Below are 15178 nucleotides of genomic sequence, written 5' to 3'. Positions count from 1 at the left end.
CTGTTGAAATTCTGCAGCAGAGTGACGACATCTCAGATCATTATCTAGTCTTGTGTATACTACATTTAGTCAAGGAGGCTAAACTGCCTCCCTGCCATAAATATGGTAGAACCATCACTTCTACTACTAAAGATCACTTTATAAATAATGTTCCTGATCAGTTTCATCGCCTTAGCCTGTCAGACAGCTTAGAAAACCTCGATGTTGCAACAGAAACTATTGCCTGTCTTTTCCAGCACATTAGACTCGGTTGCTCCTTTGCATTTAAAAAAGATTAAGGAAATTAATCCAACGCCATGGTACAATGAGCACACCCGGGCCCTAAAGGTAGCAGCCAGAAAAATGGAGGGCAGCTGGAAGAAAACAAAACTAGAAGTATTTCGCATTTCGTGGGGAGAGAATGATTGAGTACAGCAAAGCCTTAAAAACTACTCGATCTGCCTAATAAGCACAACCCTAGGTATTTATTTGATACAGTGGCTAAATTAACAAGAAATAAAGCTTCAACTTCTGATGTTTCCAAAGAGCACAGCAGTAATGACTTTATGAACTTCTTTACTTGCAAGATTAATAATATTAGAGAGAAAATCATAACCATTCAACCGTCTACTACATTATCGCATCAGACAGTGCATTGTAGTGTCCCTGAGGAAATATTCAATTCATTTACTTTAGGAAAGGAAGAATTGTCTAAACTTGTTAAATCATCAAAATCAACAACATGTATGTTAGACCCTATACTGACTAAGCTATTGAAAGGGATGCTTCCAGAGGTCATAGATCATCTTCTTAATATCGTCAATTCATCTTTATCACTAGGACACATACCAAAAACTTTTAAGCTGGCTATTATTAAACCTCTTATTAAAAAAAAACACAACTTGATCCTAGAGAATTAGTCAATTACAGGCCGATCTCAAATCTCACTTTTCTGTTAAAAATACTCGAAAAGGCAGTATCATCACAATATATATATATATATATATATATATATATATATATATATATATATATATATATATATTTGTCATATTTTTTTTTTACATATATTTTGAGAATACAATACACAAAGCACATACACACATCCATCTTTGTTAATCTAATTGTGGCGAGGGGGGCGTGGTTCAGCGAGGTCTGCAACTGGAGAGAATAGCGGGAGACGCTTGGTAAGTGAGTGGGTTGGATACAAATCACGAACACCTGTTTCTCATTCCAGTGATTGGCGCGGAGACAGGATAAAACGCCGTGAGAAGCAGGAGCGTGTGAGAGAGAGGGGAACTGTTGACTGAGTCGAGTCGAGGTTCGTGGAGTGAAGCCCTTGTGGATGGTGTAAACCAAACTTGGAGAGAAGCCCTTGTGGATAGCGTATGCCGAACCTGGAGTGAAGCCCTTTGTGGATTGTTTATTTTCGTTGTTGTGCGTTGCACAGTCCTTCTGTTGAACCGTTTTGATATTCAATAAAGACTCAGTCAGCAGTTGTTCGTCGTCCCTGACCTCTTCCTTCCCCCACTACGAACTTAAGTCTACTACACTGGTGCCGAAACCCGGGAAGGAAGACGGTGAGCACGTCGCCATGCAATCTTCGTCCTCCGCCACATTTGCGGACATCATTGCGTCCCTCGCGGTCCTGCACAGCGAACAACAACAGGCCCTGCTGGAGTTAAGAAGCGACCAGGAGCGGTGTTTCCAAGCCATTCTGCAGACCCAGCAGGAGGACCGCAAGGCGTTCCGGAGCTGGATTGACCGGGAGGTTCCCCGGGGGCCCACCGAACAGCCCGCTGTGCCTGTCCACCTGCCCTTAAATAAGATGGGTCCACTGGATGATCCAGAGGTGTTCTTAGACCTCTTCAAGAGATCCGCGGAGGCGTGTAAATGGCCGCGGGACCAGTGGTCGATGAGGCTGGTCCCGCTCCTCTCAGGAGAAGCACAGGTGGCGGCACAGCAGCTCCCTGTCCCGAACCTCCTGGTCTATGAAGACCTACGGCGGGCCATCGTCCAGCGGGTCGGTCGGACCCCAGAGCAGCACCGACAGCGCTTCCGCTCCCTCGACCTGGGTGAGTCCGGCCGGCCCTTCACGTTGGCCCAGCAGCTCCGGGACTTGTGCCGCAAATGGTTGCTGGCTGAGGGAAGCTACGTGGACCTGGTCGTCGATCGCGTGGTGCTGGAGCAATTCATCACTCGGCTCCCGAAGAAGACGGCCGAGTGGGTCCAGTGCCACCGCCCCACGTCGCTGGACTCAGCCATCCAACTGGCGGAGGATCATCTGGTGGCGTGCCAAGGGGGGGCGGCGAACCCCTTCCAGCTGCCTCTCTCTCTCCCTCTCTTTTGTCCCCCTCACTCTCTAGACCTGTCCCTCTTTCTAGGTCTCGTCCGCCCGGCCCACCTTGTGTTCCGCCCCGAGGATCATTTTGTGGATAAATGTCCGGTTATGGAGGTCAGGACGGTGATCCGGGTCCCCGACGATCCACAGGCCGCCCCTGGTCAGGCTGGCGGGTACCAAATACCTGTGAGTATCAAGGGGGGTACCTATCAGGCTTTGGTGGACTCGGGCTGTAACCAAACCTCTCTCCATCAAAGCCTGATTTCATCTGGGGCATTGGATACAGGCCGCATGGTTGGGGTTCGGTGCGTGCACGGGGATGTGGTAAGATATCCCATAATGTCTGTCATAATTAAATTTAGGGGACAAAAGCATAGTGTTGAGGTGGCAGTTAACCCGCACCTCCGGCATCCGATAATTTAGGGGACGGATTGGCCCGCGTTTAAACAATTATTGGGATGTTTATGCTCGAATGCCTCTTGGGGGAAAAGAACGCGGGGTGAGCAAGCGCGAGTACAGGTGGGAGAGACTGATCAGAGACCGGAGAGTTCTGCTGCAGGGGATCTGAGTGAAGCCGGAAGACTTATTCTTCCGGAACGCGATGATTTTCCCCTGGAGCAGTCTCAGGATGAGACATTAAAAAGTGCATTTGATAGGGTCTCTATGATTCATGGTCAGCCTCTCCAGCCTGGACGTCCGCTTGCTTACCCATATTTCACGATTATAAAAGATAGGTTGTATCGAGTGACCCAAGACACTCCCATGCTTTTCCACGCGGCTCATTCTAATCCAATGGCGGGGCATTTGGGACAGGCAGCGACACTAAATCGTCTCATGACCCGGTTTTTCTGGCCGGGCATTCACGAGAATGTACGCAGGTGGTGCGCGTCTTGTCGTGAATGCCAGTTGGTGAACCCACCGGCCACCCCAAAAGCGCCATTGCGCCCGCTTCCATTAATGCAGGTCCCCTTCGAGAGAATTGGTATGGACCTCATCGGGCCATTAGAATGATCAGCAAGGGGACATCGCTTTGCATTAGTCATTGTTGATTATGCAACACGATATCCTGAAGCAGTGGCTCTCCGCAACATTTCTGCTAAAAGTGTTGCGGATGGACTGTTTCGCTTAATCTCCCGGGTGGGGATTCCAAAAGAAATCCTCACTGATCAAGGCACGGCGTTTATGTCACGCACGTTACGCGAACTATACGAATTATTGGGCATTAAATCGGTTCGTACCAGCGTCTTTCACCCACATACGGACGGGCTGGTCGAACGTTTTAATCGCACGCTTAAATCCATGATTCGTAAGTTCGTTCAAGAGGACGCCAAAAATTGGGATAAGTGGTTAGAACCTCTGTTATTCGCAGTGCGGGAGGTCCCGCAAGCCTCCACGGGGTTTTCCCCCTTCGAGCTTCTCTTTGGGCACCAGCCCCGTGGGGTGCTGGATGTCCTCAGGGAGACTTGGTAGGACGGACCATCTCAGGCCAAAAATGAAATTCAGTATGTGCTGGACTTGAGATCAAAACTCCACACTTTGGGGCGGCTATCAATGGAGAATTTGTTACAGGCCCAGCACAGACAGAGCCAACTGTATAACCGACGGTCTAACCTACGTAAATTCGCACCGGGAGAAAAAGTGCTTGTATTGCTCCCTACTTCCAGTTCGAAATTACTTGCAAAGTGGCAAGGACCCTTTGAGGTCACACGGCAAGTGGGCGAGCTCGATTACGAGGTGGTACGGTCCGACAGGAGGGGGGCACGTCAAATCTATCACCTCAACCTCCTGAAAAAATGGAATGAGGCAGAATCAGTGATGCTGGCGACGGTGATTAGCGGGGAGGATGATCTCGGACCAGAGGCGAATGTAAAAACTCAATCTCTCGCTCTGGTCCCGGGGGGAGATCACCTCTCGCCCTCCCAGCTCACTGATTTATCCAAATTGCAAACAGAATTTGCAGACGTGTTCTCTCCCCTGCCGGGACGTACCAACCTCATTCAGCACCATGTCGAGACGGAGCCGGGCGTGGTTGTTCGCAGCCGGCCGTATAGGTTACCTGAACACAAAAAAAGGTAGTTCAGGACGAATTAGAGGCAATGCTGAAAATGGGAGTAATAGAAGAGTCCAGCAGTAACTGGGCGAGCCCGATAGTTTTGGTTCCTAAGACCGACGGCTCGGTTCGTTTCTGCGTGGACTATCGCAGGGTGAATGCAGTGTCGAAATTTGACGCGTATCCAATGCCGCGGGTGGACGAATTGCTTGACCGGCTAGGTGCGGCTCGATTTTATTCGACACTGGACTTAACGAAAGGGTACTGGCAGATCCCCTTGACGCCTTTATCCAAAGAAAAGACTCGGATTACACCAATTTGTTACGCTTCCGTTCGGGCTGTTCGGGGCACCAGCCACCTTTCAGCGACTCATGGATAAAATTCTCCGGCCCCATGCTGCATATGCGGCTGCCTATCTGGATGATATTATTATCTATAGTAATGATTGGCAGCGGCATATGCAGCATGTGAGAGCCGTCCTGAGATCGCTGAGAGCGGCTGGGCTCACGGCCAACCCGAAGAAGTGTGCAATTGGGCACGTGGAAGTAAGGTATCTGGGCTTCCACTTGGGGCATGGGCAGGTGCGTCCCCAAATTGACAAGACGGCAGCGATTGCGACCTGTCCGCGCCCCAAGACCAAAAAGGAGGTTAGACAGCTCCTCGGGCTGGCGGGATATTATAGAAGGTTTGTACCTAATTATTCGGCCCTCACCAGCTCGTTGACTGATCTAACTAAAAAGGATGCTCCAGATACGGTCCAGTGGACGGAGCCGTGCCAGCAGGCTTTCACCCAGGTAAAAGCTGCTCTATGTGGCGGGCCATTGCTTCACTCTCCTGACTTTTTTCTCCCTTTTCTGTTGCAGACTGATGCATCGGACAGGGGGCTGGGTGCTGTCCTGTCCCAGGAGATAGAGGGTGAGGAGCGGCCGGTACTGTACATTAGCTGTAAGCTCTCGAAGAGAGAGGCTAAGTACAGTACCGTAGAAAAAGAGTGTTTGGCTATCAGGTGGGCCGTCCTCATCCTCCGCTATTATCTCCTGGGACGGGAATTCACTCTCTGTTCGGACCACGCTCCCCTGCAGTGGCTCCACTGCATGAAGGATACAAACGTGTGGATCACTCGTTGGTATCTGGCTTTACAGCCTTTTAAGTTCAAGGTGGTCCACAGGCCGGGTGTTCGGGTGGCTGTGGCCGATTTCCTCTCCAGAAATGGGGGGAGGGGGGCCGCAGGCCGGACGGCTCCCCGGCCTGAGTCGGGCGGTGGGGGTATGTGGCGAGGGGGGCGTGGTTCAGCGAGGTCTGCAACCGGAGAGAATAGCGGGAGACGCTTGGTAAGTGAGTGGGTTGGATACAAATCACGAACACCTGTTTCTCATTCCAGTGATTGGCGCGGAGACAGGATAAAACGCCGTGAGAAGCAGGAGCGTGTGAGAGAGAGGGGAACTGTTGACTGAGTCGAGTCGAGGTTCGTGGAGTGAAGCCCTTGTGGATGGTGTAAACCAAACTTGGAGAGAAGCCCTTGTGGATAGCGTATGCCGAACCTGGAGTGAAGCCCTTTGTGGATTGTTTATTTTCGTTGTTGTGCGTTGCACAGTCCTTCTGTTGAACCGTTTTGATATTCAATAAAGACTCAGTCAGCAGTTGTTCGTCGTCCCTGACCTCTTGCTTCCCCCACTACGAACTTAGGTCTACTACACTAATTTTGACTGTTAAAGTTTTTTTTTTAATTTCACACCTGCTCAAAAGCATTTTTTAATTAATGATTAATATTGCATTGCATAATGTGTGCTTATACAAACTGACAACCACAAGTGAGTCGCATTCATATTTAATATGGACTAAAAAAAAATGTTTGCAATTTCAAGTAGGCTATATTTACATTCAACTAATGAGTCAAGTCTTTTATACAGGTTTTGTAATGAAAACTAGTCTAAAATTAAGAAACCCTTAGAAAACAGTAAACATCGAGTTTACATGCAATTCATTTAGAATACTTAATTAATTATTCCAATATCCAAATATGATACTAAATCCCACAGAAAAAAAAAATGGTTTCTATTTGTAACGTGCTGTCTTTGAATTATAAACAACACAAACATTTGCTGAATAAAGGTTAGCCAATACAAACATATTTATAGAAAACAGCTGACAATGAATAGAAAGGACCAATAGGAGTAAAACGCATCAAGTATTCAAGAATATCAAGTAGAAGTTAGTCCGACATATAACAAGGGGTTGTGTTAACTAGAGTGTCCGTCATTTAAAAACATGGCTGGATAATTAAAAATGTTTTCTGACAAAAAAATAACACAAGCAAGAACAAATTTTAACCAAGCACGGCAATTTTCATTTTACAATGAACTTCCCTCTCTCAGTGTGCGCGCGCGATTGTGTATGAGAGAGAGAGAGCTCGCGCTGCACTGAGACAATGGTACTTTTAAATGCATAAGTAACTAATGTGCTAGTTTTTATACAAAATATGTAGGCTATGTAACATAATTAGGTACTTTAGTTAGTATTAACACAATAATGCAACACATGTAGGCTATACATTTCTCAACACTGAGAATAAATACATGTGCTTGTCAGTCAGTCACACATCACAACATTTTCATAATCAGCGATTTTAATTTTATTTAGATTTGTTGTTCAACATTACTTGAGCATTTTATACCTGTTAACCTTAAGGAGTCAAAAGTACCGTGACTGCTGTAGCCTACTGAGACGGCGGGAGTGGAAGTAGGATCGAGCGGGATTTTGTGTAGTATAGAGTGACAGATCGTACCAGCGTACTTTGAGGTCAAAATGCGTACCCGCTACGCAAAATGCGTACATGTTGGCCGGTCTGGAGTTACTAATGATTTGCTCTTATCATCAGATGATGGTTGTATCTCCCTATTAGTGTTACTGGATCTTAGTGCTGCATTTGACATTATCGATCACAATATTCTTTTAAATAGACTCCAAAATTATGTTAGCATTAGTGGAATTGCATTGTCATGGTTCAATCATACTTGTCTGACCGTTATCAGTTTGTAGTAGTAAACAAAGAAGTGTCATATCGATCACAAGTTGAATATGGAGTACCGCAAGTCTCAGTACTAGGACCGTTGCTTTTCACTCTGTACATGCTACCTTTGAGAGATATCATTAGGATGCATGGTGCTAGTTTTCACTGTTACGCTAATGATACTTAGCTCTATATTTCTTCGCCCCCTGACAAAACTTAGCAATTCAAAAAATTAACGGAATGCGTAGCTGATATAAAAAATTGGCTGACCAGTAATTTCCTACTACTAAATTCAGAAAATTCTTATTTTTGGACCAAAAACTTCTTCACGTAATAACCTAGAATACTGTCTAACACCTGATGGCTGCTCTGTTAAGTCTTTGTCATCAGTTAGGAATCTGGGTGTGCTCTTTGATACCAATCTTTCATTTGAAGGCCATGTTACTAGCATCTGTAAAACCGCATTCTTCCATCTTAAAAATATATCTAAACTATGACGTGCTCTCAATGAAAAATGTAGAACAGTTAGTTCATGCGTTCATGACCTCAAGGCTAGATTACTGTAACGTTCTGCTCGACTGATAAATAAACTACAGCTTGTACAAAATGCAGCAGCTAGAGTTCTTACTAGGACTAGGAAGTATGACCATATTAGCCCAGTTCTGCCAACACTACATTGGCTTCCTGTTAAAAATCGTATAGACTTTAAAATCTTGCTAATTACTTACAAACACTAAATGGTTTAGCTCCCCAGTACCTGAGAGAGCTCTTAAGGCATTATAGTCCTTCGCGTCTATTGCGATCTCAGAATTCAGGCCAGCTGATAAGAATATCAAAATCAACCACAGGCGGTAGATCCTTCTCCTATTTGGCACCTAAACTCTAGAACAATCTTCCTAGCATTGTCCAGGAAGCAGACACACTCTGTAAGTTTAAATCTAGACTAAAAACGCATCTCTTTAACCTGGCATACACATTATCATTACGCATTATCAATTTATATTTTCAAATCCGTTAAAGGATTATTAAACTGCATAAATTAGGTCAGCCGGAACCGGGAACACTTCCTATAACACCAGATGTACTCATTACATCAGAAGAAGAATGGCATCTACGCTAATATTAGTCTTTCTGTTTATCCCGAGGTTTACCGTAGTCAAACAGATCCAGGCTGTATCCAGGTGAGACAGAGGACCGGCGCCTTGGCAAGACCACAACGCAGCCCTGAAGTATCAGCAGAGATTGAGTCAACTAGATCATCCAGTGTGAAGGCCCCATCGACACGACAAGCAGTGGCACAGTTCAACAAACCATCCATACCGGCGTGATGAATACGATCCTCAATTGGATGGAACTGAAATAAATACTTTGAATGTTGCGATCCTATCGGACTTATGATAGCAACCTGAATCGTAACAAAGCACTGTTCACCAGAGGAGAACTGGCCCCCCGACTAGGCCTAGTTTCTTCCAAGGTTTTTTTCTCCATTTTAACACCTATTTGCCACCTGTTGGAGTTTGGGTTCCTTGCCGCTGTCACCTTTGGCTTGCTTAGACACTTGACATTTAACTTGACATTTGATATTCAACAGTGCTATGATCTGCCTGCATTGACTATTCTTTTAGAGCTGCTGTGCAGGCAAAATTATATTCCAGTTATCACTGTAAAGCTGCTTTGACAATTTGCATTATAAAAAGCGCTATATAAATAAAGGTGACTTGACTTGACTTTATACACCCTTATGCCACTAAAATTTAAACTCAGAAGACAACAGAGAGGGTGTAGGTGTGCCATTTGGGACAGGGCCTAAATGGGATTGCATTCGAATCACTTACGTGCAGCAGGAGTCGGGCCTCCATGGCCTCCTTGCAGGTGATGAAATATGGCTTCATTAGCAAGATATCCTGACGTAATTTCTGCAGTGCAAGAATGATCAGAAAATTACTTTAGATTGCTTTTTATTAAAGGTTGTTTATGTTAAGCAAATGTACTGTTCATATATGGTGTCACAATTTTTAAAATTGTATTTTTGGAATAATTTGCTGAATATCTTTTCAATGCACTGTCAAAATTATGACATAGTTGCATGATTGAATTGTTGGTTATAAACAAGAAAGTCAAAACCTCAAAACCTGAACAGGTCAAAAATCACTATTTTAAGGGGGTGATGGGAAGGTGTGGATATTTTACCAGTTTTATGGATACTCACTCTGATCTCCACCAGCTCCTCCACAAAGTTGAATAGCAGAGGGTTGATCTCTTTAAGTCTGAGCACAGGCCTTGACAACATCAGAGCAAGATAGCGCATGGATGAACGACACACCTGAACACATCAATACACAAACCAAAATCAAAGGTTTATCAAACTGAAAAATGGAAAACAGCAAAAGGACAGTACTTTGGATGGATATATAAATATGAGCAACATCACACTCATAGCCGTGCAATATAAGAACAGCTGTAATTTGGCTGTAGGCAAGAGGCAATCAGAGCTATGCTGATATAGAGCCATATCGCAAAGCTATGAGTGTGATATTGCTTTTATACAGTTTGACAGAGTAAGTATTTAAATAAATATGAACAACAACAACCACTGAATGTCTTTAAAAACACAGAATGTCTTTGTGTGTGGAACTACTTTTTCCGCCACAGATCCAAATCTCAAGTTGACCGTTTAACAATTGAGCCCAAGTCTCCATTACTAATACAGAAACGCCACTTTAGAACTAGCAACGACGGCCTGGTTTGCTTTGTGTAATAGTGTATTATTGAGATTATTTAAAGTATTAAGAGATAGAGAGATCGACTAAGTGTGTGTGGTTTCAGTTTTAAGGGGCCGGCATGACAAATATTTTTGCCGAGTGCAATTAAACAGTGCAAAATGAGAGCAGTGCAAAGCAAAATGAAAAAAAAGAAAAACACATTGTAAAAAGCCTCCATTACTAATTTTAAACTTTCACTTTAGAACTATCAATAATAGCTTGGGATGCTTCAATTAAGATATTAGTGTATTAGAGTATTATTGGGTAGAGTAGTACACTCTAAAGAAAAATGGTTCTAAACAGCACCAAATTAGGGTTCTTTGCTTGTAACACTAGCAGAACCCTTTTTGGTGCTAAATAGAACCCTTTTTATAAGGTTTCATAAAGAACCATGCTTTAAAAAGTGCTATATAAGACCTTAATGGTGTTATAAATAACCTCTTTAATAATAGTTTACTTTCATTAATATTAGTATATTATTATCATTATATTATTTATTAGTATCATTAATATTATTTTTAATATATTATTTATTTATCTTTTTTTATTTTTTATTTTATGTTATCAGCCTGGTCTTATAATGTCTTGTAGCCTCTAATAGGGTTTACATAAAAAAAACAGCATGTTGTGTCAATTATGTACTTTTATTATTTATTTATTTTTATATTTATTTAATATTTCCATATTTAACAAGTTATAAAGTAAAATATCTAGCTTCTGCCAGACCGCCTTTTGTATTCAATGTACGAAGAAAGTGTAAAACTATTCAAAATGCTTACGCTACATCCTACGCCTTCCCTATTCAATTTACGGAAAAAGTGTAAATGACGCGACATCAGTTTACACCTTCTTCGTAACTTGAAAACGGAAGGCAGTATGAAGTATTTTACTTCATAATTTGTTAAATATGTTTTTTTTTTTTTACACAAACACATCACTTTGCTTCAGAAGGCCTTTATTAACCCCCTGGAGCCATGTGGAGGGAGGATGGATGGATGGATGGATGGATGGATGGATGGATGGATGGATGGATGGATGGATGGATGGATGGATGGATGGATGGATGGATGGATGGATGGATGGATGGATGGATGGATGGATGGATGGATGGATGGATAGATAGTCATTACACTGGAGTACACTGTTCACTGCTATTATAAAGCTCAGGTACGTCAGGATATTTATTAATATTTCTCCGATTGTGTTCATCAGAAAGATTAAAGTCATACAGACATGGGGGATGTGACAGCATCTGAAATACACCATTGAGTTTAGAGTTACAGTCTGTTTCTTCCATTTGTTTATGTAAAAATAATTGTTTATGAAGGTCAAAAGTAGCAAAAATTGACAGTATGTGAAAGGTGAAGTTATATAAAGTCATGGGATAGCTTTAACGCTTTAATCCAAGTAATAATTAAAAAAAATCTAACAATATGGATTATAAATTCAATATCTCTGTTACTTAGTGAAGTAGAGAAGATAAGTATCCTTAACTGAAAAGAGCTGGTCAAACTTACATGTTCTGTTAAACTAAAAAGAGAAAAAAGAAAACATGATTGATAGGAAACCAGTTACAATTTGAAAGTTAAATTTACAGACATTTTAAGAAATCGTAGAAATCAAAGAAATGTGTGCAATTACCTTTATTTGTTTTATAGCTTTCATTCTGTAGGTCAAGGCATAAATTCATGAAAATAAATCAGTTTGACATGTCCACTGATGAAAGCAATATCTTTTTCATAGCATCCTTTCAATGGTTAAGGGGATTTCACTTGACTGTTGTCAGTGATGTTCATCATCTCTATGATGTGAAGCATCACTTTTTTCACATTTACATAGTGTTTGAACATAAATGTGTGTCAGCAGTGTGCACAATGCAGACATAAAATTATAAAAATCCACCAATTCCTTTTTTTAATCCCCGTAAAACCTCAACAGTCTCATAAAACAAGCGTTTTCATTTTCTGTACAAAGTGACATTACTTTATACAGGCCCTGCCCACGAATGCTGGTGTTCTCTGCCATATTAGCATTTTTTCCACCCTGAATGAGCTGTACACTCATCTCTTGAAGCTCTGGCCTCTTTTTTGCATTTAAAGGGACACACAAAAACAGTGCGTTTTTGCTTAACCCCCAAAAGTGGCAATTTTAAAATGCTATAAAAAAAATTCTGTGGGGTATTTTGATCTAAAACTTCACATACACACTCTGGGTACATCAGAGACTTGTTTTACCTCTTCTAAAAAAGGGGAATAATAGGTCCCCCTTAAAACCTTGTTTCATTCCTGGATGGATCAGAATTTTTTAATGAATTGACTGAATGAACAGTGCATGCACGGCCACTTTTAAGTGAATGAAAAAAATCAAGAAGGATATAGCTGCAGTCTGGAGATCGGTGGGAGCTCTAAAACGTGATGTGGCTTCCTCCCATTGACAGACAGACACATGACACGGTTTGTTTTCCCCTAAACCAGTTTAGCGCAAACTCCGCCCCGCAGCCGATCCTAAAGACTTGTCAACTACATTGCTGATTTCCTACACAACGGTACAACAAATGCCAAACCACTAACCCTACCCTCCACTCCACCTTCGGCCGTCCATAACTCCCCAACCAGACCTCACCAAACTTTTCAGTTGCACCTAGCATTACCTACCCTGCAAATCTTGAGTCCCAGTACACTCCGGTCACATAGAACATAGTGATACAGGTAATAATTCCCACGCACCATGCAAAACAGCTTGCAGGGGATTCCAGCTTTTAACTCATTGAGGGGGTGGGGACCTCCCCTCCAAAGATGCAGTGGTGTAATGTAACGAAGTAATAATACTTCGTTACAGTACTTAAGTATTTTTTGGAAGAATCTGTACTTTACTTGAGTTTTTTATATTTCTGTCAACTTTTACTCCACTACATTTCCTAAATAAATTATATACTTTTACTCCAATACATTTTCCCAAAGCATTTTCGTTACTTACTACAAAATAAAGTCGGAAGAACACAGACTGCAAGCAAGCATGTGCAAACAAGTGCTCGCACAACCGCGGTTGATTTAATTTTCCGGGTTGCGTTCATTGCTGGAGCGGCTGAGAAGTGTGCTGTCATTACGAGCATAGAATATGAGACATTACGAGAGCGGCCTCTAGAGGCGAAATAAAAACTATCACTGATGCCTCGTATGGTTTCTTTTGACACGTGATGTGAGGCTGCGCGCTGCACAGAGCGGGTCACTTCAAAACGATTTAAAACGGACAACAAAACGGTATGTTATACAATGTACACTACAGTACATGTTTTCATATCACTATAAAGTAATTAGTTTGTTGACTAGATGCTGCATTAGTGGAGAACAGTATGTTTGTAGTCGAGGCTGACATTAGTAGTAACCTCAAGCGGTTAAAAGAATGTGACAAAAAAAAAAAACACCAACTGTTTAATGTCAAGATTGTTACCATTAATTTGCATTAGTTTATTACTATTTGTTCGCTGTTATGCATTCATTATCTGGCGAAGTTGCATATTTAACCCTCTGGCCTTCTTCGGTCGAAAGATTTTATATTTTGAATTGTTAAAAATCGTAGCTTTGTCGGAATGAGATGACACTTGGTGACTTTTGTAGCATTACCAATATGAACACACAAAAAAATCAAGGACATGATTCGGACATGTTAAGGCATCGTAAAAAAAAAAAAAAAAAACACCTTTTCGGTCAAAAATGACTGACATAGGAAATGAATGGGAATATACGAAAAAATACAACAACTCTGAGAATCTTTTGTTGGTACAAACTACAAATCAGACACTGCAGAAAGTGTGCAGCACTGAAGGGGGGACACTCTGAAATGCCAAGAGTGCAAAATAGACACAACCACCCCCCCACCCCCCTCCCCCCACACACATATATATGAACCAGCACGACTATAAGACAGAGCAAGTTTATGCAAATGTGTGAAATAAAAGCAAAAATTCAGCCACAAAGCAGTAAAAAATGAACTGCAAGAAAGGGGTTACACTCTAAAACACCAAGAGTACAAAATAGAAACACCCACTCACTTACACACATTCACAGACAAACACACACACAACACACCATTATACACATACAAATGAACCAGTGTGGCTGTAATAGTATGGTAAAATTGAGCCAAAACTCAAATAAGAGGATGAAATCAGATCAAACACAGATTTTTTAAGCTGTTAGAAAAAACACCTGTTCATTTTTGTTATTTTTTATTGAATTTTGATGTTACGTGTAACAAAATGGCGCCCTCTATTTTCAGGTTTGACTGTAGTAAAATTAATGCAAAAACCGACACTTCAAATCAACATAAAAAAAAAAAAAAAAAATCTAAACCTTGACAAAAAGTAGTCTTTGAGAATGTCTAAGTTTAAATCCATATCCAAAACTTAATAAAAATAAGTGTTTGTGTCCAAAAACCACTAGAGAATTTTATATAGAGCTCTATGGGAATCTAGTGGTTACGACATGGCATTGCATAAGTTTTTCTTTTTTTACTCTCACCAAATCTACCTTCAAAAAAATTTATTTTAAATGCCTTGTCTCTATTTTAACATGGAATACTGCTTTAATTGAAAAATAATTTAAAAATATGTTAAAAAAAATTCTATTATTTTCAATGGGTAGTTAATAAAAATTGTATAAATATTGCATAGTATCATAAAATACTCTCAAAATTTTATATAATAATCAAAAAATATTATAGAACAAGAATATATTACATTGGTTTTCCTGAGGAACAAAAAAGTTACTTTCCAAGGCTTCGGTCACTTTTGACCGTAAAGAAGGTAAGTGTGACACCTAAACGAAGAGGGCCAGAGGGTACTGTATTCTCATACAGCGACAGAAGCTTAACAAATCAGAAAAGTAGCCTATTCAATTTCAGTTATCATCGGCACTGTAACACATATTTTGATTAAATAATCAATTTTTCTAAAATAGAGCCAAATAATGTGTGAAAGTATACATATAATAGACCCATGCTATGCCTTTGTGTGTAAAGATGGTAATTTTTAATCG

General features: G+C 41.7%; 1 protein-coding gene across 12 annotated transcripts in view; it reads right to left on the bottom strand.

The window, feature by feature from the left end:
* def8 (differentially expressed in FDCP 8 homolog) overlaps positions 1-15178 on the bottom strand; it is a 219163-nt gene that overhangs the window by 31180 nt on the left and 172805 nt on the right. For all 12 annotated transcript variants that reach the window (XR_010895482.1, XR_010895483.1, XM_067389841.1 and 9 more), the window contains 2 exons: positions 9590-9703; positions 9216-9296 (listed from right to left, as the gene is read on the bottom strand). Coding sequence is in view for 10 of the 12 variants with exons in the window: in XM_067389841.1 (XP_067245942.1) it covers positions 9216-9296; positions 9590-9703 (195 nt within the window). In the remaining 2 variants the exon portion in view is untranslated. The remainder of the gene's footprint in view (positions 1-9215; positions 9297-9589; positions 9704-15178) is intronic.

This window comes from Chanodichthys erythropterus, chromosome 7, assembly GCF_024489055.1.
Source record: "Chanodichthys erythropterus isolate Z2021 chromosome 7, ASM2448905v1, whole genome shotgun sequence".
Taxonomy (NCBI): domain Eukaryota; kingdom Metazoa; phylum Chordata; class Actinopteri; order Cypriniformes; family Xenocyprididae; genus Chanodichthys; species Chanodichthys erythropterus.
This window is presented reverse-complemented; position numbering and strand designations above follow the sequence as displayed.